General features: G+C 57.1%; 1 protein-coding gene across 4 annotated transcripts; it reads right to left on the minus strand.

Annotated features, from left to right (window-relative positions):
* Positions 1 to 1,077: 1,077 nt before the first annotated feature.
* LHX9 (LIM homeobox 9) lies at positions 1,078 to 22,415 on the minus strand (the record flags this gene model as incomplete). Of its 4 annotated transcripts, none has more annotated exons than XM_081114399.1 (6): positions 1,078 to 1,455; positions 6,674 to 6,876; positions 13,556 to 13,911; positions 15,243 to 15,445; positions 17,200 to 17,318; positions 22,388 to 22,415. In XM_081114399.1, 6 exons carry the CDS (start codon positions 22,413 to 22,415, stop codon positions 1,399 to 1,401), a joined length of 966 nt encoding a protein of 321 aa, XP_080970525.1. In that variant the 3' UTR covers positions 1,078 to 1,398. The 4 variants fall into 4 exon arrangements, with proteins under 4 accessions (XP_080970525.1, XP_080970524.1, XP_080970523.1 ...); XM_081114397.1 differs by lacking the exon at positions 1,078 to 1,455 and adding an exon at positions 4,159 to 4,495; XM_081114398.1 differs by lacking the exon at positions 22,388 to 22,415 and having other exon boundaries at positions 17,200 to 17,373.
* Positions 22,416 to 23,871: the final 1,456 nt, after the last annotated feature.

The raw sequence follows: 23,871 nt of genomic DNA on the forward strand, positions 1-23,871 counted from the left end.
CACATGTCAGTGAAATATTTAATGTCTGTCATTCGTAAAAGTTACATCATTTACATAGGGTTCATTTGTATATAATAAAAATTTCATCAGCATGAAAAATTTCCTGGAACATTATACGCTAACGTGTTTCACATCTGCTTTGGATATACAGCTAAATAGCAACCGTTAGAAAATCCTTTCTTCCAACATCCCCGCTAACAATTTAAAAGCAACACAAACCTCCTTCCTCCATACGTGTTCCCCTCTCCACGTGCTCCCGCTGCGTGTCGTGTCATGTAGTTTGAACTCCGCAAAGGCTGGGTCTTTGCGGAGCTCAAGGATGTATTTGGATACTGCGACCAGTCTGCCCATTGCATAGCGAACATGTAAACGTACAGAGCGTCTGTAAATGCCACCCTAACCGTCTAAAAAAAGCTGCAGAGATTTGACGTGCCACTCGATTCTGCGTTTATTGTGTTGCCATTCTGGGTTTCTTTGTGTGTGGTTTTTTTTTCTTTTCTTTTTTAATACACGCCCATTGATCCATGAAACGTTCAAAACCAGGCCAGCAATGGCATCCTAGACTACCAGCACGGAACCTCGACAGTCGAACCCAACTCGACCTGTCTCCTACTTGGAGATGCGCGGCGCCGCCTCCTGGGGACAGCGTGCAACGTTCACCTCGACCCTGTGTGTGTCTCTCACATACAGTGAACTCTGCTCGCATCGCAGGCAATGTTTATTCGTGAAAGCTACTGATCATACAGGAAACAGCAAAGAGAAGTCTTCATACAGAGGTGCACGCCGGGAGTGGCGGGTGGAGAGGTACATGCAGAGATTTCTGATTCGAAAGGAATAAACAAGACTAGAATTACGGGGGGGGGGGGGGGGGGGGAGATAGTGGGGAGGGAGGGGGGGTGATTCCCTACTCTCTCTCAGTGAGGCCTGGGGTGGCTCTGACTTTACCATTGGAAGATGCCTTCACAGGTAGGACCAGGGCACGTGAGCAAGCAGGTGAGAGGAAGGTGGGGGGCTGCACTGTGCTTGACAGGTGTGCGGGGGTTTGCTTTTCCGAGGATAACTGGCTTCAGGGGTGAGGCGGGCATACGGCTGCCGGTGGCTCTGTTTATACACACGGTCTATCTCGTTTGGTTTTAAGCCACATCACGTGAAGCCCCCGTGTGTGTGTGTGTGTGTGTGTGTGTGTGTGTGTGTGTGTGTGTGTTCGGCATCATGAAGAACAGAATTATTTATTGTTCACCATCAGGAAATGACATTTCAGTCTCTCTCTCGCTCTTTTTTTTTTTTTTTTTTTGGCTCAATCGGTTTTTAGAGTGTGTGATTAGCATAACCTAATATTTGTCTTTGTCTTCACTGCTGTGGATTTCCGATCAAACTTTCCCCTTCTTTTAATACACTTTAGGGAATTTTCAATCGTCGGGATGTTTGGCTGTAATACCCCAAGATTTGTTCTCCCTGAAAAAAATCATAGTGACAATTTATTAACTACAGAGCAACTCGGCTTTTAGGGGTCAATTTCTAATTAGATTTACAAACATCCATTGGTGCTCAATAGACCTACTATGAAATCTTAATCATATTTAAGGTTTCTTTTTCATGCAATCATTTTATCTGTTAGTTATCTCTCTCTCTTTTTTTTTTTAAATTCCAAAACTTGGGCTGACTCAAATCTATGGGGCATTACTTGTAGCCTAAGAAAATAGATTCAAAGGCAACTCCACGTAGAATGACATTGCAATGGGGCGTACATTTCAAGCGAATCAGAAGTTTGGAGATCTTAAAACTCTTTGTATGTTTGACTACTTTTTTTTTTTAAAAAAAAGCGTTTGTATTGCTCTTTTAGTAGCTTTTACATACTGTATAGTATTGGAAACACATTGGTCCGGTTAAGCTTTAAATAAAACTTGTGGGAAATAAAACTCCTTAGATTCAAAATGGTTTATTCACACAAATTTAATAGGATAAATCACAATTGTTTGGTCCAATAAATATTTAGGGGAAATAGTTTCTATACAATGCATTTATCAATAAACAAAGAAAACAGGGACAGTTCTGCTAGACCACTTACTGTACTATAAACACGAAGCTCAATATATAAGATTATTGGATTTATCAACTATAGTTGAAAGAGTGCACACCGCTTTCTATGACATGTTCGTCCCTCTAACCGGATTACACCATAAAAAGAGTTTCAGAAATAAGAGGTAAAACAGTACAAAACTAGTGAGGCGTCATAGGGCTTCAAACAAGTTAACGAACAACACATATAATCCTGATTTTTTTTTTTCTTTTCACAAACTTACTTCTAAGTGAGATCCTTAAGGCACATAGGAGAACTGAGTTATAAATCCGTCTACTTCATAAAGTAGACCTATAGTACCATAGATTGTTCCGTCCAAGAACAACATGTGTAAGTATCGCTAGTTTACCTGTAAAAGTGTGTGAAGAACATCTCAGCCTTATCAAGGTTGTTTGGTCTGGTTAGTGGTAAATGCCCAAAATCGAATAGAACTGGGGAAAGTCGAGATTTCCGCCCCGTCGAAGATGACACCGCATAATGGCGATCACGCCTTCCTTCTGTTACAGTGTTAACTTATCTCCCATCATCTTTATTTTTCTTTTTCTTAAAAAATAAGCTACTTTCTGTGCTAATTTTCTAAAGACCCTGAGCAAGAGTTACGATAATGCACTTAAATGTGGGCAGTGAACTGTCAATAGGAAACCACACGTCTACACAACAGCCAGGACACCTTGGGGGAAAAAAAAAATCTATGAAATTGCCACTTCGACCACCAGAGGAGATTTGAGGGGTCCAAGAAGTGGGGAACATGTGCAAAGTTATTCTTAACAATCCACTAAAGCAAGACATATATCTTGACTCCTTTTTTTATTTTATTTTATTTATTTATTTTTTTTTAGGAAATCCACATTCTAATTGGTATTTAACTACAACGGAAGCCTACACATGGACATTCACCACTGCCCAGACCATTACGATTTTAGCTTAAATTAAAAGGAGAACAAAAAAATGCTACTGTAAACTAGGAAATATATTCAGATCAGCATCCACGAGGCCTGTGAGTTTATCTACGTTAATGACTTTGAATCTCCAATGTCAGAAAAGTTTGCTTCTGACAAATATATCGAGCTGTGCCAAAGTAAAACAAAACAGAACATCAAAGAATGCTCATTGTTGGCATTTGTCTATTAAGTTGGTTGGCTTTTTTTTAAAACATTATTCACGTAGAATGCCAGACACAATATCATGGTACAGCTCAAGCCAATTCATAAAGCTATTAATTAAGTTTAAGCTGATTTTTTTTCGACTCCTTAAAAAATTGTATTTTGCTTATTTTCACGCTCCCTGGAAGGGGTGGGGGGATTAACTTGGACAGAATGGTTTTACAACTACCATGTGCAGCTTTGGAAGGTTAAAAAATGTAGGATTTCAAGTCCTATTTGGAGTTTTGTGGGTACGTAGGGAGTTTAAGTATTGTCCAAATGTTGAAAAGCAAGGAGCTAGTGGGAGTTTTGTGAAGCTGTGCAACCCTAAGAGTGCCATTTCCCGAGGAGTTGTTCAGCCTCATAAATCTAATGAATCTCTCCTATTTGAGCTGCTACAGTTAGTGCTTTTGTGTAATCATATTCCTCATTCGTAAGAAAAAGGAGTGACCGAAACATTTTTCTTTTTTCAGTTTAAAATTTTTTTTTTTAAATGGGACGTTTTCAAAATTCCCTAAGCACACATACAATTTCAAGCTTTCCTAAAGCGTTTTCATCGACTGATACTTTATTAACCCAATCACTTAAGAGGGAATATGAATATTTGCCCATCAAAAGACCACTCTCTTTTTTTCCCCCTCCGAGATTTCTGGAAATAAGTAGCATACAATTTTAAGAGGCACTTGGAGGATTCAAAAACTCCCCTTGCCGACTGAATGATCTGATTAATTTAAAAAAAAAAAAACACACCAAAAAAACCCCACCAAAAATCCAACTACACTTTGTGGACAAAAAATAATAATAATAAAAAATACACTTTGTCAAGGAGACGGGGCTGTAAACTCATTCGTCACGTGGCTGCCGATGCTACACACCAAGCTGTTTTAATTTCCCAAACACCTTGCGGGTTAGGAGGCGGGGAAGGGAGGTCTTGTAAATAATAAAATAATAATAATTAGGATCAGAATCGAAAGAAGAGGGAGCATTTAAAAAAGAAAAAAAAAAAAACAGGAAACCACTGTTAGAAAAGGCTCGTTAAGGTGGTCTGGGAGGGGCTGGAGGGCTCGCGGCTGTCCATGCCCGAGGGCACGGCCGTCACTACAGTGAGGGGGGCGTCGGCCAGGTCTGGGAGGGCGGCCGGGCCAGGCGGGGTGAGCGGGCCGCTGTCGGGGGGCGGCGCTGGGAGCGGCGGGCCCTCGGCTTTATCCACACCCCCGTTCTCCTGCCGCAAGAGGTTCCTTCGGAATTTGGCTCGTGCGTTTTGGAACCAAACCTGCAAACCAATCCCAAGGGATGTCTTTACCGCGGTTTAATTTTAGACTCTTTTTTTCCCCCTGTCTCTTTCTCTTTCCTTTCCCCCCCCTTTCCTTCCTTCCTTCTTTCCTTCCTTCCTTCCTTCCTTCCTTCCTTCCTTCCTTCCTTCCTTCCTTCCTTCCTTTCATTCTTTTTTTTTTATCCTTACAATTCTGTAAAGTAAATGGTGTTGTCCCTTTTTAAACATTTTTTATTTTAATGTGTTTTTATTGATTTCAGAGAGGAAGGGAGGAGAGGGAGAGAAACATCAGTGATGAGAGAGAATCGTAGATCAGCTGCCTCCTGCACGCCCCCCACTGGGGATGGAGCCCAAAACCTAGTCATGTGCCCTGACCGGGAATCGAACCTGTGACCTCTTGGTTCACAGGTCGATGTTCTACCACTGAGCCACACTGGCTGGGCTCCTTTTTAAAAAATATATATATATATATATATATATATATATATATATATATATATTTGTCTTTTTAAAAATAATTGTTTCTGCCCTAGCCAGTCTGACTCAGTGGGTAGAGCGTCAGCCTGCAGACTGAAGGGGTCCCAGGTTCGATCTGGTCAAGGGCATGTACCCCAGTTGCAGGCTCAATCGCCCAGTAGGGGCCGAGCAGGAGGCAGCCAATGGATGATATTTCTCTCTCATCAATGTTTCTATCTCTCTATCCTTCTCCCTTCCTCTCTCTCTAATAAATAAACAAAAACATATTTTAGCCCGGCCGGCCTGGCTCCGTGGTGGAGTGTCGACCTATGAACCAGGAGGTCATGGTTCGATTCCCGCTCAGGGCACAGGCCCGGGTTGTGGGCTCGATCCCCAGTGTGGGACGTGCAGGGGGCAGCTGATTAATGATTCTCTCTCATCGTGGATGTTCCTCTCTCTGTCTCTTTCTCCCCCTTCCTCTCTCTGAAATCAATAAAAATATTTTTTAACAAACATATTTTTTTTAAATATAAAAAAATAAAATAATGGTTTCTTTTCCTTGGGAGAGGTGGTCCTTTTTATTTGCTTTTTAAAAAAAATTGGCGCTTTTTTAAAACAATAGATCCCTTCCATGAATACTATAGATATTCTATCAACTGCCTGTATCCCCGCCCCCAGGCTTAACAAGGGCCACCGGGGACCTATGAGCTTAAGTGGTGACACCCCAGAAGCCGGAGAGAAAGGGCCGAAAGTGCACCAGCCTCCTCCTCAGCCGCTGTCTTTTGAGCAGGAGGAGAGGCGGCCATTGCCAGAGTCTGACTCACTCCTAGGAAGCGAGCATCATTCCCCCAGAACTCAGCTGCTCTTGAGACGGACGCACGGGAGGTATTCTCAGCACAGGAAGGAAACCCTCCCGGGCCATCAGGCCCCAAACAGCCCCAAACGGGTGGAGGGGGTGGGATTTTAAATGCCTGCCCTTTACCCCTGAGACATGGAAGGGGGGGCCCAGGGAGCCATCTCAACCCCCTGCCATTTCTTTCATCAGGCGGAGAGCCTGACCTGGCTGAGGTCAGGATCCAAACCCAATACTTGGTTTTCTAGAAAACACCCGCTCCAATGGGCTGCTGAGACACGGGCCCTACGGTGGCTTTGGGGGAGTTGAAATAAAAGGGGGGGGGGTGGACCTGAACTTGGAAGGTGGTAACACAACAGTTGAGTTGGCTGCTAAGAGTGTGCTGAGAAGCCAGCCAGGCAGGGTCCCCCACAAGTCTGTGAGGGAGCCCAGCGTGAAAGCCCCCCTCGACAGCCACAGCTTAGATAAAAATGAAATAACATAAATAACAAGTAAAGCCACGGCTTGTGCAAGTAATATCCCTGAGGCCTGCAGACCAGGGAGGCAGCTGTGCTGGCTTGGAGGACCCCATTCTCCATCTCTGGGGGCGCGGGGGGACCTGCATTCTTAAAGATGCTGCTCTCTCTTGGGGCACCTTCGGGGGAGCCCCCCCGAGAAAGCTCAGCACCCCCTCCAGGAGCATCACTCAGGTCAGCTCAGGAGACGCGGTGGAGGCAATCCCTGCACCAGCCAGCAGGGGGCAGACCTGGCGCCCTGGCCAAGGCAATCCCTGCACCAGGGGGCAGACCTGGCGCCCTGGCCGGGGGACAGGGGGTGGGATTTGGGGGGCGAGGGGGGTGCACGGCGGAGGAGGGCGCCTTCTTTCTTACCTGCAGCACTCGCTTGGTGAGGCCCGTCTTCTGGGCGAGCTGTTTGAGGTCCTTGGCGTCCGGGTTGTGGTTGATGGCGAAGTAGGACTTCATGGTCCGCAGCTGGTGGTGCTTGAAGGAGGTGCGCATGCGCTTGGTCTTCTGCGAGGGCGGGTAGGGCTGCTGGTCGCGGTCCAGGGGGTCGGCCTCGTTCTCGTTGCAACCTGTCGGGGGGCACAGGGAACCCACCAGCGCTCAGTGGGCGGCCCTCGCGTGGGGAGGAGGAGGGGGCTGGGCTCGGCCACGGCTGAGCACGGAATCTATGCGGCAGGAGGTCACGGGTTCGATTCCCCCCTCCCCCTCCATCAGGGCACATGCCCAGGTTTTGGGGCTCAGGCCCCACTAGGTGGGGAGGGGCGGGGGGTGCAGGAGGCAGCCCATCCATGGTTCTCTCTCATCATGGGTGTTTCTATCCCTCTCTCTTCTCTGAAATCAATAAAAAAACATATTTTAAAAAATAAAATGAGTCCTGACCGGTTTGGCTCAGTGGATAGAGCGTCGGCCTGCGGACTGAAGGGTCCCAGGTTCGATTCCGGTCAAGGGCATGTACCTTGGTTGCAGGCACATCCCCAGTAGGGGGTGTGCAGGAGGCAGCTGATCGATGTTTCTCTCTCATCGATGTTTCTGACTCTCTATCCCTCTCCCTTCCTCTCTGTGAAAAATCAATAAAATATATTTTTAAAAAATAAAAATAGAATAAAATGAAAAAATAAACAGCCGCGGAAAAGGCGGTCTGTCCCACCAGGAGGGTCTCCAGGCAACCAGAGCAGGTCAGTTGCCAAAGTCAGCCCAATGGGCGTGGGGAGGTGGCCAGGACCACAGCTCATGTCATAGAAAAACACTCCGTTTGGCTCCTCTGTGCTTCACGGTTGCCAGGACAACGTAAGAGGCAGAGTTGCAAGTGTGGAAGCGAGAGACGTCTCCAAAAGGGAGAGAAAAGAAAACCACCCCGTCCTAACGTATGTACGCCCCTCCGCACCCCGTCTATAGAGACCCCGCGTCTCCACTCGGCCTGTATTTGGGAACGGAGACGCACTCCCCGAAGCCGGAGCCTTTGCCGTGAGGTCCATGCCGGCCGCTCATTTCGACGCTCTGGAATCTGAGGGTTTCGGGAGCCACCAGCTAAGTCAGTTCCAATGTTCGGCCTTTGCTCTTTCTTTCTTTTTTTAAATCCTCCCCCGAGGATATTTTTTCCATTGATTTTTAGAGAGAGGGAGAGGGAGGGAGAGACAGCGATGTGAGAGAAACACATCGATGGGTTGCCTCCTGCACGCGCCCAACCAGGGCCTGCACTTGAGGTACGTGCCCTTGACCGGGATCTAACCCAGAACCCTTTGGTCCACAGGCCGATGCTCTAACCACTGAACTAAACCAGCCGGGGCCCAATGTTTAGCCTTTTCTGAGCTTCCTACAACCTTGTCCATCAGGAAGAAGCAAGTGCCCCGAGAAGGGGGAAAGTTACACAATAGAAATGCGTAGATGGCTTATGCAATCACAGGAATATGGCTTTTGAGGGCTTTTTGGCTGTAGCTGGTGAACGTGGAGGCTGTGCCTGAATTGCTTTAATGCATATTCCCGGGAGGCATGAGCCCAGGCTTGTCTGCACTGGGCACAGGCCTGAGCTCAGCTCACAGCTCACAGCTCACAGCTCACAGCTCAGAGAGTCCTCATTTCCAGACCCAGTTCTCGCCCCGTGGCTCTGGCGGGTGTGAGAGGGCCTGAGCTGTGCCCTGGCAGGCCTGGCACAGAGCGAGCGGCCTCTCCTCACTCCTCGCAAAGCCCTCCTGAGGGCGAACCAGCCCAGCCTGCACGTCATTGTCCCCGGGGTAGAAAGCTGTGCATTGAAAAGGTCATTTCCAAGAACCCACCGGCTCTACACGGCAAACATGATCACAAAACGAAAACATCTTGCTAGCTATTCACGGATTCGGCCAACTTCCCAGCTTATAGGGCCGTGGCAATTTTTTTTCCCCCTGTAAAGCTTATTTCAGATACTTATCCGATGAATATTCCCATCTGATCAGCCTGAATTTTACTGCATTATAACAGAATACCTGAAAACAATAAAATGACAAGCAATACCATTGAATCTAAAAAATCAAAATAAACAAGAAATCGAATGAACAAAATAAGCTGGTGAATAAAATGGAGTCAGAGGCAAGGAAGCAGGGAACAGAGCGAGGAATCTCAGAGGGAAGTGGGGGAGAGAGGGCAGAGATGAACCAAGGATCTTGCCTATGGACACAGAGAGTAGGGGGTGAAGGCCTGGGGCAGGTTGGGAACCCAGTGGAGGGGGGCCATGGAGTGAAAAGGGGGGGAACATCTGTAAGATTCTCCACAATAAGGATTTTTAAAATCATAATAATAAATTTAAAAAAATAAAATCAACCTGATCATGTCGCTGTGGGCAGGGGAGGGGTGTGGAGAAACTTGAATGTTGAAGCAAGCGAGGCATCTCTTAATATCAGCGCTTCCATTCTGCTTGGTGAAATATTACCTGCCTGCGATGCTCTGGTTAGAATTATTTCCTAAAAGATATTTTCAATAAATCCTCTTCTGTACGGAAACACAGTAGATAAGCAGTGTCCCATCAAGAGATCAGCCACATCACGAAACGCATTTAAATAAGAAATTCTCCCTCGTGTCACGGGAACCAGGCATGAACTCATGCCTCCTTTGTTTGTATTCCCATCAGAGACAGAAGGAGGAGGGCGCCCAGCCCAGGTGTAACAGGGCAGGTGAGTTCATCGACGCTGGAAAGACCAGCTCCCCTCTGCGGCTCCTACGCCAAGCACACGGCCGGCAGGGAGCTCAATAGCGTGCAATGCAGACTTTGCACCTTGGCCATCAACACCACTGTCCGGGACGATTCATGCAAAATCAAGTCAACTGGAGATGGAATCTAACTTAGACACCCCCCCCCCATGCTGAGCGTGGACTTCTTAAGCTCCGCGAGCAAGGGTAGCATATGCCGGGAGATCCGACAACGGAGAAGATACTTGGAATTGTGTCCGATGTCAGCCCAGTGGGGCGATGTCAAGTTCAAATGCCCGACAGAACGACACTTTTATATCCTCAAACGGGTGAAACAGCACCTTATGGCCCGCCATAAAACTGTACTTGTCTCCAGTTCCCTGGGCTGTATTTCACCCCCGGATTATAAATGTACCCACGACGGAACGGTCAGAGGGGCCAGCCTTAGTCACCCCGGCTTCTGCCAACGAGACTGCGTTCCTGTCACACGTAACACGTCACTTCTCCTGAACAACACATCGAACGGAATATTACACTTGGGACAGGAGACTTCACTGGTGTTTAACGCGGCCCTTCGCTCTCTCCCTCTCCCCCCAAAGTCCTATTTCTTAGAAATGAGTTTGATTCCTAACCTATCTCCATGCTCATTAGCCTTTCAAAGGAAGCGTGTGAACAAAAATGATGGGGAGGTTTGATAAAATCGCTTCCACTTCCCTGGCTGATGAGGTTTTAATCGGAGGAAAATTTCAGGGCGTCGAAGGCCAGGATGGCCCTTGCTTTCACAGAGGCCAGTTCCGGGTGCAAGGAGACGGTTAGCACCTCACTGCATGGATGCGGGGACCTGGGATGCTCGGCGACTGCGTTATCACTTGCGTATTTGAGCTTAATAGAGCGATCGAGTTCGCCCGCATCACCTGCCTGTAACTGCAAACGCATTCTGTAAACTCGCCCGCGATGGCGAGTGTGTCCCTGGGGTCCCCTTCGAAAGCCGTGGGGTTTCCCTCCCCGCCCCCTGATTCATGAGATGAAATGATCTCTCTTTTAAAACTGTCTTAAACACACACACACACACACACACACACCTCTGGGCGCACATCTGGCGCCTCGTTAATGAGAAGATCTGACTATTTCGCTGTGCAGCCGCTTAGAGAACGGGCACCCAGGCGCTCTCCTGTTCTGAAGGAACCTTCTCGTCGGAACCGATCCCTGGGAGACCACTAGGGGTCAGTGCCAAGCTGACGGAGCAGCTACCAGGAGCTTCTGAACTTGGGAAGGGAGATTTTTGAGGAGCCGCGAACGCTCCGACTTTCAATGAATGCTCAAGTATCCAAGTGAGAGTGGCCTGTCCTAGACTACTTCTTTCCACCCGGGGGGGGGGGGGCGGGGGGACACCCAGCATTCCGGATACATTTCCCACGTCGCTTCCTAAAATAGCTGCCTCTCTGCACACGGAGAACCCCAACAGGAATATTCTCAGCGCAAGGCATTTGCAGGAACCCGATCCCTGCCAAGTCAAGCATCTTCGCTGGGAGCCTTCGCCTCATTAGCAGATTTCAGCTCCACCTCTCGGAAAGGATGCCAAGGGCCACAGGCTATTTGTTTGGTGTCGGTGTGACTCTCCCCGAGACGCGCTAGCCACACGGAAGCGGAGATGGCACCACCGGCCCAGGGAGCCCAAGGCCAAGGAGAGTGTAGCGGCGGCTCCATCTGACTTCCTGCCTCGGAGCGCTTTGGGTTCGCCCAAGCCTCTCTCTCGCTAGTTTTGTGACAAACGGGCCTTAAACTCACGGGCATTTTTGTAACGAACGGGGGGGGGGGGGGGGGGGGTGATTTTCAGACAGGCATGTTGGACCCCGTTTCTCCAGATTCTTTCCAGCTGATGTGAGAGAAATATGGGCTATCTGCTCGCTCGTCTCTGGGGGGGAGGAGGGGGGAGTCCGGGAGGGATGGGGCGGGTGAATGAAGAGGCATCTGGGCCAGTTATGGGCAAACTCCTGGGGGTGAGAGCGGCCACAGCATCTCCTTCCTCCCCCTCCTCCTCCTCCTCCATCTCCTCCTCTTCCTCCTCCTCCTCCTCCACAGCCTGGTGGCGGCACCAGTTTGCAAACGGAGGACCCCAATGGAAGGAATCTTTCATTCTTTTAAAGGAGCAGGTTTGTCTTCGCTGGGTCTCCTCAGCGCAGTAGGAGAAGCAACGTTCTACCGCTCTTATAGCTCCTCACGTCTTCCTGACGTGAAGGAAGATGCTAAGCAAGACCACACTCAGCCAATTCGGCTCAATAAACGGAGCGAAAACCAGGCTGGCCTCCATTTAGCGAGAATTGTCCTTCACCCTACAGGGATTTCCGCTGATCTCTCTCTCTCTCTCTCTCTCTCTCTCTCTCTCTCTCTCTCTCTCTAATTAGAGCCTTGCTGAGTGACCCCGGATTCCAATGTCACCGTCTATTAATAAAGAACAATTCCTGCCCAGCTGTCTTGCCGGGAGCCACGCACCCAATGACACCAAGTCATTTGCTGGGCAAAGTGGTCGGGAACCAGAGCCCTCGCCGGAGTGCGGCGGGAAGAGCAGGAAGCTGAGACCCTCTACCTACCGGGTTTGGCAAAACCAGGTCACCCGCCACCGGACACTAACCTGCCTGGCGGGCGCCTTGTGGAGCCGGCGGCCCTCCTTCCTTCGCCCAGTGACCCTGGCGTGAAACCATGGGGACAGCTGCAGCCGCGCTGGGCCCCCATCCCCCATCCCCTCTCTCCTGGGGACGAGCGCGCTGGGGAGCCCGCGCACCCACCGGGTCCAACCCTGGAAACTTTGGGCTCCTCCGAGCAGGACTCGGGGGTTCCCACCCGCTCCATCCTGCTGCCTGACCTTGACAAACCACGTCCCTGGTGGGTGGGACACTGTGGAGCCAGAAGACAGACCAGGTGCCCTACCAGTCGCTGGGGGAAGAGAAAACTAGACATCTATGTGCGCTCTGGGGTGCCCGAGCCCCGGCTGATATTCCTGCTCATGGCAACAGAGTGGGGTTGCCACAACGTGGTCCCCAAGGTCCCTTCCAACAGAGCGACTCCCCTAGGCCGAGTCCCCCTCCCCCCATGAGGTTCCCAGCCTGAGCCAGACCAGGGCCTGGGAAGTCACATCAACAGGGCGGGCCCTTAGACTCCCCAAAGTTGGCCCAGGGCCACTGGAATCCCAGTGGCTGGGGCCTCTACCCTATGCAGAGTGAGACTGGGGTCCCCAGGCCTGTCCCCATCCTCACCAGGGGGTACAGGCTACTAACAATAGGAAATGGGCGAGTGAGAGAGATGGAGACTGATCCCTGTGTCCCCAACGGCACGGTGGCCTGGCCTGCCTTTTGTTTTCAATTAAAAGAGGAGGTGGGTGTAGGGCCAAGAGCAGCCGGGACACAGAGACACCCCCCCCCCCAATGGGCCTCACCTGCAGGCTCTCTCCACCTTCCGGGCCTGCTCCTCTGGCTGGCTTATCGAAAGGCGAACAGCTGGCCGGCCTGACCTACCTACGGAGGGAGCCGCCAGCTCACCCACCACCGGCACCTCTCACCAACCTCAGGGATGGCTTTTTCCACACTCTTGCCAACCGCTTTCCTAACCAACTCGGGCTGGCGACCGACTGCAGCCTCTGCCCCCACCCCACCCCCCAGGGCCCACGGGGGGGCTGGGCTCTGAAGCTTTTCTTTTTTTCTTCTATATTTAGGGAAACCTTCTCCAGGATCTATAAAGTGGCTTCCACCCAGGAATCGCCCGGGAGGGCTGTTTGGCTGGGAGTGGGAGCCAGACGCTAATGGGCTCGTTAACTAATGGGCAACCAGAACTTGACTTCGCCTGTTGGGGGAAGCCATTGGAACCCGTGGCGACGAGTGTTTTTCTGGCCACAACTTAAATAAAGGGCCCCCTCTCTCCCTCCCTCCCTGTCGCTCTCCCCCTCCTCCCTCTCCTTCTCCATCCCTCCTCTCCCCCTTACTCCTTCCATCCCAGGGACAAGGATGAGCAGGGAGAGGGGCTTCTGGGAACCAGATCCAGGACGGGCAGGAGGCCTGTGGGGTGTAGGGATGGAGGGCGGCGGCGGGGACCCACCTGAGCTGTAATTGACGATGTCCACTCCCAAGGCCGGGCTCTTCCGCTTGCGGGGCCGCCCCTTCTGCACGGTGCCCGTGCCATTGAAGTAAGGCAGCGCCAGGCCGCCGCTCTTGGCCGCCAGCTCCGTGTAGCTCAGCGGCGCCGGGAACTCCCCGTGCAGGAGGCTCTCGAAGTGCGCGCGGCAGTAGACCAGGCCGTCCTTCATGCCGAAGTGGTCGCCCGTGGCCAGCGTCTTGCTGCAGGTGGAGCAGGTGAAACAGCTCAGGTGGTAGACGGCGTCGCGCGCGCGCATGACCATCTCGGAGGCGGAGATGCCCAGGTGGCAGCGGGCACATCGCTGCACGGAGAACCTCCTGGAAGGAGAGCAGTGGCGCGGGCGTCAGGGCGCGGGTGGAGGCCGAGGCAGGGCCGGCTCCCGCGCGGGGACCCCCGGGGACTGGGTCAGCGGGGCCCAGGCCTGAGATGGGAGCGCTCCATTCCGGGTGGAGAGGACGGGACCCGGCCAGGCCATTCATTCCATCTGCTCATTGTCCTGTGATAAACGGGACAAAGACCCCTTCCGCTCACATCAGCTTTTTTCTCTGTAACATGGAGATTTTTTAAAATATATTTTTATTGATTTCGGACAGGAAGGTAGAGGAGAGGGAGAGAGAGAGAGAGAGAGAGAGAGAGAGAGAGAGAGAGAGAGAGAGAGAGAGAGAACCATCCATGATGGGAGAGAGCAACTGGCCCTCAGCTTCCCTCTCTAACATGGAGATTTTTTAAAATATTTTTATTCATTTCAGAGGGGAAAGGGAGAGGGAGAAAGAGATAGAAACATCCATGAGGAGAGAGAATCACGGACCGGCTACCTCCTGTGCGCCCTGCACTGGGGATGGAGCCTGCAACCCGGGCCTGTCCCCTGACCTGGGGATTAACCGTGACCTCCTTGGGTTGATGCTCAACCCCTGAGCCAGTTGGGCCAAGATTTTGTTTTTTTTAAAAAAAGAAAATAAAACAGCAGGCTCTGCACTCTCTGACTCGCCAGGAACGGGAAGGCAATGCAATCGCAACGCAAGTGAAACGGTTCGCGGGCTCCACAGCGGATTCTGTTCTAACCGCCTCTCTCCCGGGGCTGCGCGCGGAGCGGGATCCCTGCGCGCACACACCCTCCGCTTCCGCGTCCCGGCGCGTCCGCGGGAGGAGTAACTGCACGCGCCCCGGGGAAGCCTGGAGTCCCCCCCTCCCCAGCGGGGGCGCAACTGGGAATGGGGTCCCCGTTCTTTCGGGCTGGGAAGTCCTGCCTTCCCAGGTCCTTCACACTGTCCCTGCCGCCCTCGCCCAAGCGCAGCGCCCGGGACTAAAGCGCGCGGACCTTGCCCGGTTCGTAGTAAACGGAAAAAAACCCGCTTTCATCTGGGAGGACAGTGACGCGTTCATTTACTCCACCCGGACTTCCCGGCGGGGTTCCCTCCATGCGCTGCGAGGGGCCGGGGCGCGCGGGGGTCACGGGGACCCTGCACATCCCAGGTGGGTCCCCACCCACCCCCCACCCATCCTCACGGTCCGTCTTGGGGCTGCGGATTGAAGGTGTCATCAGTGGACTTTCCTGGTCCCCGGTCCCCTAACCGTTCCCCGACGGGGCGAAAGGTGGGGGGAGCCGAGGGAACGGGGGCTCCGGGCCGGGGCGCAGGGGGGCGCGCACCGGTAGTAGTCCTCCTTGCAGTAAATGCTGCCGTCCTTGGCGAAGCAGGTGAGCTCGGACTCCAGGGCCAGCTTGCACTCGCAGCACTTGAGGCAGCGCAGGTGCCACTGCTTGTCCACCGCCAGCAGGTAGTACCTGTCGGCGATCTTGCCCCCGCAGCCGGCGCACAGCGCGGGCTTCTCGGGGCTCAGCGGGGGCAGGCCCTGCAAGGCGAACACAGCGCGGGTGAGGGGGGCGCGGGACCCAGGGCGCGCGAGGGCCACAGCCCACAGCGGGGACACCTTCCCTCGCGCCCCTGTGCGCCTCACTCCCTTTCCGCTTGTCCCCGGGACCCGCTGGTCACCTGAGGACGCGCCGGCCACCCGAGGACGCGCCGGCCACCCCGAGCCTCTTTGAAAACGGCCTGGGCGCGCAAGGATGCTAGTTTGGTGCCTGTTTCCAAACCCGAACAAAATGAAAAAAAGATGGAAAGTGCGGCTTTCGACGCACGCGGAGTGAAATCCGCGGGCATCGTGGTTGGGGGGCGGGAAGGGGATTGATTGTAAACGAACGAGATCACAATTGCGTCCCGGGAATCCCCGGGAGCAGGGAGAGGGGGCAGGTTTTTGTGCCTGAGCTGGCGGTTTGGTCACAGAGTTCTGAGGGGGATGAACTGGGCAGAAGTCGTTCTCCCTGATTCTCCGGGGACCTGGTCCTCTTTCTGGTCTTGGTGGGGAGTGCCAGTTCCCAGGGGGGTCCCCCGGGCCGGTCCCCTCTGCCCAGCCAGGGTGCACACAGACCTTCGTCCTGGACGTGGGTTTGGTGCTCAAATTCAATCCCTGCCTGCGTCCCCGATGAGGATGGGGAGCCCGCGCCGGGTTGAGCCCCCAGCTTGGGAAATGTGGGGTGCTGGCTGATGGTTTTGAAACAGGGTGACCCCTAAAAGGGGATTGGGAAAGCTAAGCTCTGGCCATGTCCTTCAAGGCCTGCGGAAACGGGTCGGACTTTCCAGGACACTTGGGCGGGCCTAGAAAGTCAGGTTTCGCCCTCGACTGGGACCCGGGCCCCGCGCGCGGAATTGGGGTTTTAAATGCGGAAACGTCCACCCGCTGGGCTCATGGCGGGGGTAGGGGACCCCAAACGCGGCTGAGCGGCCACAGGCTTCGCGCCCGCTGAGTCTATGGTTCTCCGCTCAGGGCCCGCAGGCGGGTCCTCACATCCGCAGTTTCCCCTCCAGTTCGGGGTGCGGTTCATGACGGGAAGCGGCGGCTCAGAGATTATTAAAGGGTTTTCTTTACAGGGCGCACGGGCCTGGGAGTATCATGAACAGGCGCCAGGGATCACGTCGCTTTTCAGCTCCTTCTTGCCCCCGGGCTGCGCGCCCCGCTCCGCCGGCTCCTTTACCCGGTTTCCCGGCACAGCCGACGGGGCCGGCCCGGGGCGCAGCGCGGCGCCGTCCTGACTCGCTAGCGAGGCCGAGCTGAGCTGCCAGGGACCCCGAAAATCGCTGCGTTTGGGGGTGCCCAGGTCCGGAGAAGTAGAGGTGGCCCATTCCTTCCTTCCTAGTCCCCCCAAAGGCACCGTCGTGAGACCCAAGACCAGGGCTCCCCGGCTCCCGCATGGCCCGGACGCCGTCAGCCCACAGCCCGCGCCCGGCTCTCGCTCCCTCTCTATCCCACTCGCTCCCCCTCGCTCCGAGGAGACCCCGGGCCGCCGAGGGGCTCTGGGACCCTAGTCTCCGGTCCCCATCCGCTCGCTCCCGGATCCCCTGCGCTTCTGGGCACAGCGGCGGCCTCCGGTGCCGGGAGCGGGGTCTCCGCGGTGGAGACGTTTCACGGCAGCGAGAGGCGGGCGCTGAAGCCGAGAAAATCCACCCGCCAGCCCCGCGCGGTCCCCTCACGACCCACCCTCCTCCCGGGGCCGCTGGGACCGGGACTCCGCAGCACGCAGAGCGCGGTGCCGGGGCCCCTCTCCTTACCGCGTCGCGGCCGTTGAGCTGCGCGCCCTTGGCCAGGCGGGCCTCGCCCTTGGATCTGCGCTCCATCTCCTCCATGATGCCCTGGATGTGGCCTCCGGAGATGCCGTGGAAGAGCATGGCTGGGGGGCGGAAGGGACACGCGTCGTCTCCGGCTCGGCACCCCACTATTTCCATAAACTCGCGCCGGGGGCTCTCAGCGCATCCGAGGGCGGGCGCGCGCGGCGGGGACCGCGGAGGAGGCGGCGGCGGCGCAGGGAGCGCAGAGCCGCCCGGGGAGGGACCCAGGGCGGGAGGGAGAGAGCGCGGAGGGAAGAGGCAGGAAGAGGGGAAAGCGATCTGCTTGGGGAGAAAAAGCAATGCGAGGGAAAGAAACAGAGAGGGAAGAAGGAAAAAACCAAAAAGAGCCCAAACCCGGCGGCTCCCGCTGCTGCGCGCAAAACCAACCAACGCGGGCGGCAGGGGCGGGCGGGTCAGAGGGAAGCTCCCGGCTCCGGGAGACGGAGTTACTGCCGAGCAGCGCCCGCCGCGCGGGAGGAGCCCGAGTTCTGGTGCCGCCAGAAAACGGTTCTGAAGACCAAGGGGGAGGCGGGGGCGCGGGCTCGGTTCGGCGGGTCCCCGGCCGGGCGCGCGCGGTCCCCGTGCCTGCGGGTCGGGCTGGGACTGCTCCTGCCCGCGCCGCGGCCAATGTGCGCAGCGCCGAGCGCCAGCCCATGGCTGATCATTCAGGAGGAGGAGTTCCCTCTCCGGGGCCGCCACCGGCTTTTTTTTTTTTTTATTCAGACAACAAAGACCTGTCATACTCCTCTCAACCCCCGGTGATGGGCGAGCGGGGACAAACAGGACCGAGGGGGGTCGGGGAAGGCCGCGGGAGGGGGCCGCCGTGCCATCCCCGCTCCCCCAGCGCGGGGGCGCGCGCGCGTGCACACAACACACACACCAGACATCACTCACACACACACACACACACACACACACACACACACACACCCTAGACTTCCCGGCAACCACGTTTTAAAAGGAGCCCTTATGGTCCCCGCCCAGGCTCAGGAGCCAGAGAGCCGGCCTGTTGGCTCCAAGCTGGCACCAGACCTGGGCTCTTCAAGGCCAACCGGAGGCCGGCTCCCTCCAAACTTTGAATTTCCTCCTGGGACCTGCTGGTCCTCCGCTCATTCACCGCTTCCAGCCCCCAAAGAAGTAAAGGCTCAGAGAGATGCCTGGCCTGCCCACCCCCTGGCCCTTCGCTCCCTCCCCGCGGGGACTCCCGTTACCTCGGGCTGGGGCCGCCCCCCACACCCACGAGAGATTGGGGACGGGAGAGGCTGTGTTGGTAGAGTTTACTTTTGGGGAAAGGGGTTTCTTGGAGACATCAGTGTGTGTGTGTGGGGGGGGGGGGGGGCTGTGGGCATCAGGATGCCACTGGTCCCGTCCATGGAGGGATGGGTGACTTCCTTTCTTAGCTGGTTGGGTCTGAGGGACCATGGCAAGCCAGGCTGGCGTCCCCTTGGACACTTGTCAGTGTGGGCAGCGCTGGGGATCCCGTGAGCTGGGAGCGGGCCTGCTGCTTTGGGTCCCCACTGCCCTGGACGGACAGGGGCCCAGAGACTCCGCACCAGGGACTTTAGGGGGGGGCTCCTCGCTGGGGAGGGGGGAAGGTGAGCGCTGGCCAGCATCTCACCAGTGGCCACACTGTTCTGTCTCCCTCTGTCCCAGGCAGCCCCTCCTGGGCCCTGTTAGAAAGTGCCCACAGTCCCAGGAGATGGTCAATTCATTCAAACCTCCAGACGCCCCCGAGCCGCTGGAAACTGGGGCGCCTGCGGGAACTGGCCTGGCTTGAAAGGGAGAGGAGGAGGCAGGCTGCTCGGTGCCTTCCTCCTTGTGGCCCGCCTGGGTCCCACCCTTCCCACAGCCATCCCAGGAGCAGAGGGCTGTGTCCTGACACATCCTGGGCACCCCGGGAGTCCCCTGGCGGCCCACCCCCTTCCCAATGCAGGAAGGACAAGGAACTGTGCCAAACCTGGAAAGATGGAGAGGGACAGGAGGGAGGAGAGGGAGAGGAAAGAAGGGAGGGCGGAAGAGGGGAAGGAAGAAGGGAGGGAGGGAGGGAGGGAGGAGGGGGAGAATGGAAGGAGGGAACTCTGGGTGCAGAGCCTGACTCCCTTTTTAAAACGCCGTTTTCTGAAGCTGCCATAGTCACCCCTTCCATGACCCCCAAGACCCCCCCCTCTCCATTCTTTTCTAGGGATCAGGACTAATGTCATTTGCAGACCGGACGCCGCCGTGAGGTCCTGGGGCGTCAGAATGTGGCTCAAAAAAACACAATTTCACACAAAAATGAAGCCAATCAAGTGGACTAAGCCGGAGGCTCCCCTCCCCGAAGCCCAGCTTGGCAGCCCTGGCCGACAGCAGGGTGGCTGTTTACTGTAAGTAAGGTAATTAGGCCCTTTGGACGGAAATCAATGAGCTTTGCAAACCCGCGTGCCTGCTGGGAGCTCAGCAAAGGGCCCCAAGGAGGGGCTGGGCACCCCTCTCTCCCAGACATCAGGTCCCCTCACAAAGAGGTGATGGCCCCCCACAAGTCAGCAGGCAAAAGGACTCCGGCCAGAGGAGGAGGGGAAGGCATGGGGTCTGGGAGAGGAGTATCTGTCCATTCCTGGAAGGAGGCTCCAAGCTCCTAGGAGATGGGAAATATGGGACCGCAATCCAGGGACCTGCTCTCTCTGGTTTCTGAGCTGAACTCTCCCCCCGCGCCCCCCCCCATACACACACCTCCTGCCCAAATGGGGGTTCGGGACTCGGTCTGGCTGTTCTTGGATTTTGGGTTCTAGAAGCTCAGCAAAAACAAAAAAGACTCTCTCTCCCCCAAGAACACCACTCTCTCCTTGCAAGAGATGAAAGTTCGGAGACTCTGGGAAGCGAAAGTTTAACCAGCAACGCCAGGAAACTAAGCCAGATCGTTGTGGAAAGAGTCCAGGGCAGCTGGGACAGCGTGGCTCAGTGGTTGAGCTTGACCTATGAACCTGGAGATCAGGGTTCCATTCCCAGCCAGGGCTGTGGGCTGGATCCCCAGTGTGGGGAGTGCAGAAGGCAGGCGATCCATGATACTCTCTCATCATGGATGTTTCTCTCTCTCTCCCTCCCCTTTCCTCTCTGAAATCAATAAAAGAATATATTTTTTTAATGTCCAGGGCAGGCAAAGACAAGGAGTCCTGTCAGCCTTCCATCCACTCACTCATTCACTCACTCACTCATTCATCCACTCATTCATGCATTCACTCATTCATTCTCTCATTCACGCATTCACTCATTCATTCACTCATTCATACATTCACTCATTCATTCACGCATTCACTCACTCATTCGTTCACTCACTCATTCATCTCCGCCCCACCCCTATCTGTTGTTCCTCTCTCAGCTCCTGAGAAAGGCAGGGCGCCTTCTGGAAGCAGTTTCCGGCTGGGCTCCCAGCTATGCCTGCTCCTTCTTATAAAAGTCGGGTAATGAGTTCCTGCGCCCCGCGGGATCTGCTGCTTCCCAGGATGAAGCAGACGGGCCGGGCCCGGACCCCTCCGGCTCAGCCAATGCAGGAAGTTAGCGGGGAGCCCGGGGAGGGGCAGGGGGCCTACCGGTTGGGGAGGTCCACTCAGCTCCGCGGAAATGGCAGCCCGGCCTCCTGCTCCCGTTCCTTCGGGAGCGGAGAGGCGGACAGGACGCCTAACGAATCTGGGTGTGTGGCCGGGGGTGTCCTACCCTTTTGGTCGGGGAGCCCCGGTAAATTACCCGAGGGGGGCCCTCCTCGCCACCCCTGTCTCTCTCAAAGGACTAGACGGAGGCCATTTGGGCGGCGCTGCCTTCTTCCACCCCTCGCGTGCCCTGAAAGTAGCCCGCCTCGCCCGTGGCCCAGAAGCCAGACCCCGTCTCCAGTCGGAACCCAAAGGCCATTCGGAGCCCTGGGGCCGAACTCTGGCCGCTGGGCCCGGCGCGGCGCTGGGCGCACGCAACCCGCTCTTCCCGCGCTTCCCCGGGCGCGCGGCTGGATAGACTCTGGGGCGCAGGAGCTGGACCGAGGGGTCAGGGTCCGGGATTCCCACCAGGACGACGGCAGAGACCCTGTGTTGGGCTCGGACCCAGACTCCCCGGAGGGGAGGGAGGAAGCCTGGCTTTCCCAGGGGCCCCGGACCTGCATCTCCAACACCAGCGGCTCTGGGTCTCTTCAGACCTGCGTGTCGGAGGCCAAGACCCCGCGCCCGCGGGTTGGCCCGGTCCTCCCGGCCCCGCGAGCTGGTGGAGAGGCGCCCTGGGTCTGAAAGGCGTGGTATCGGCTCTGAGCACCCAGGACCCACGGAGTCGTCCCGGCGCGAGTACCGCGCACGGAGCGCTGACCACCCAGCGCTGGGCGCCCGGCGGCGTTGGGCGGGCGGAGGGCGGGGAGCCGCCGGGCCGCTTCCAGTCCGTGGACCGGGGGACCCCTCGGTGCCAACCCTCCTTCCCCACCAGCGAGGGTGCAGGTCCCGGCTGGGCTGCGGCCTGCGCGCCTCGGACTCTCCCGCGAGGAGGGAACCCGAGGGAACCCCCAGGACCTGCGGGGCGTGTGCCCGGTCCGCGCCCCGGTTCCGCGCCCCGGCTCCGCGCCCGCCGGCCACCTGCTCCCTCCGGGTCCCCGGGTTCCTCTGCGCGGGCGCGGCCTCCGCGTCGGGGACCAGGCGCTCTGATACCTGCAGCCCCTTCCCCCGACTTCCCGCGCCGCCCGGGGGATCACGGGGCGCGTCCCGCACCGGGTCCGCCGCACCGGCCCGGGGTTTGCAGCGAACAAAAGCGAGGCGGGAGCCGCTCGCTCCCAGCGAGGCCCTGCGGGGAGGGGGGTGGGGGGGAGCGGCCTTCCCGGCCCCCACACCCTTCCCCGGAGGACCCGAGCGCAGCCCCCGCGCATGAACCCCGCTGGGCTCTGGGCACCGCGGCCTCCGCCCCCCGAGGGGCAGACGCCCGGAGAAAGGCCGGCGTCGGCTGGGTGTTTGCGCCTCCCCAGCGCGGGTCACTTCTAAGACACACACACCCCTCTCCGTTCCACCCAGAGAAGCACGCACACGCGGGTGCACATGTTCACACACACACACACGCGCGCACACAAACACACGCCGTGCCAGGGTCCAAGAGAAGGACCCGAGAAGGCGAGCGCCCGGCCCGTCCTCACCTGCCTCCAGCGTCGTGCCGGTCAGCATCCTCGGCGCCGCTCAGCCGGCGGAGGCTGCCCGCCCTGCGAGGAAGAGCCGCCGTCAGCCGCGCGGGCAGGTTGCGGGGAGAGGCCCCCTCCCCCTCCCCCTCCCCCGCCCCCTCCCCCACCGCGCGGGTCCTCGGAACCCGGCGCCGGCGGTGCGCGTAGGGCGTCCAGCCGTCCTTCCGCGCGCGCCCCGGGCAGAAAGCTGCTGGCGCCAGGCCGCCCCCGCCCCCCGGGTCTTACCTTGAGGTCTAGATGCTCCCGCAAGAGCCCGGTCCTCCGGGAGGGCGGGAGGGAGGCGGCGGCCGGCCCCCAGGTCTCGCCGAGGTTCCCTCTGTTGATCCAAATAAATAAACTGCGGGATGGGAAAACCTCTCCCCCGCCCCTTCTCTCTCTCATCCCTCACCTCTGGCCCGCAGCGCCCTCCACCTGTCTTTTATTTTCTGTTTATGCTTCCGGCTCGGGAGGAGGAGGAGGAGGGGGAGGAGGGGGGGTGGGCAGAGGGTCCCCGGGGCCGGTGCCGGGAGGCGCGCTCCGAGGCTGCGTCCCGCCCTCCCAGCCCCGCCGCCATCCGGGGAGGTGTTAATGGAGGCCTCGCCGCTCCCGAACCTCGTAAAGCCGCGGCCTCTCGGGGCGGGGGCGCCGCGGGGAGCAGGAGTCGGCGGCGCGCCCCGGGCCCGGTCCCCAGCCCGCGCGGCGGCCCCGGGGCGCCCTCCTGGCCGAGGCAGCCGGCGGCCTAGACGGGAGGGGCGGCGGCGCGGGCGGGGAGCCGGGCTGGGCCAGTGACTGCTCGCCGCAACCCCTCCCCTCCCCTCGGGTCCCGGCTCGCTCTCTGCGCTCCGGGCGGGGCGCGGGGGCCCAGCACTTTGGGGTGCGCTCTGCGCGCCAGGGGGCCGTGGTCAGCGGGTTCCGAGGTTCCTCTCCAGTCCCACCGGGAAGGAGGTGGGGAAGGGGGGGACGGCTCACACCCGGAGAGGAGCCGGGGCGGGGGGTGCAGACAGACTACACACCCCGGGTGGGTGGGGTCTGGTTACCTGGGCTCAGGTCCCCGAGGGGCGGTGGCCCCGGCAGCCCTGGGCGCCGTCCGGAGCCGGGAAGCGGTGGAGAACCGGGAAGCCGGGCCTCTGGCCACTGATTCCCTCACTCCCCAACCCAGCGCGCCCCTCGCCGCGGGAGACGGGGGGCGAGGGGTCCCTGGGGGGCTGCCTGGGAGCTGGGGCAGCGGGTGTGAGCAGCCAGACTGTGAGGGTCCCTCCCTGCCCTCCCCCCCCTTCCAGGGTGTCCCCACAGCCCGTCTCCGCGGTGCGCGCCTCCAGGAAGCGGAGGACTGGGCCGGGGCGGGGGGGGGGGGGTGGCGGCCGCCAACAGCGTGGGATGCAGGGCGCGTGGGTCCGGGCAGCGCCGCGCACAGGCTGGGAGAGGCCAGGGACCCGGAGGAGCCTGGAAGCCAAGCCCGATGG

Source organism: Myotis nattereri (assembly GCF_964212035.1).
Source record: "Myotis nattereri genome assembly, chromosome: 20".
Taxonomy (NCBI): Eukaryota; Metazoa; Chordata; class Mammalia; order Chiroptera; family Vespertilionidae; genus Myotis; species Myotis nattereri.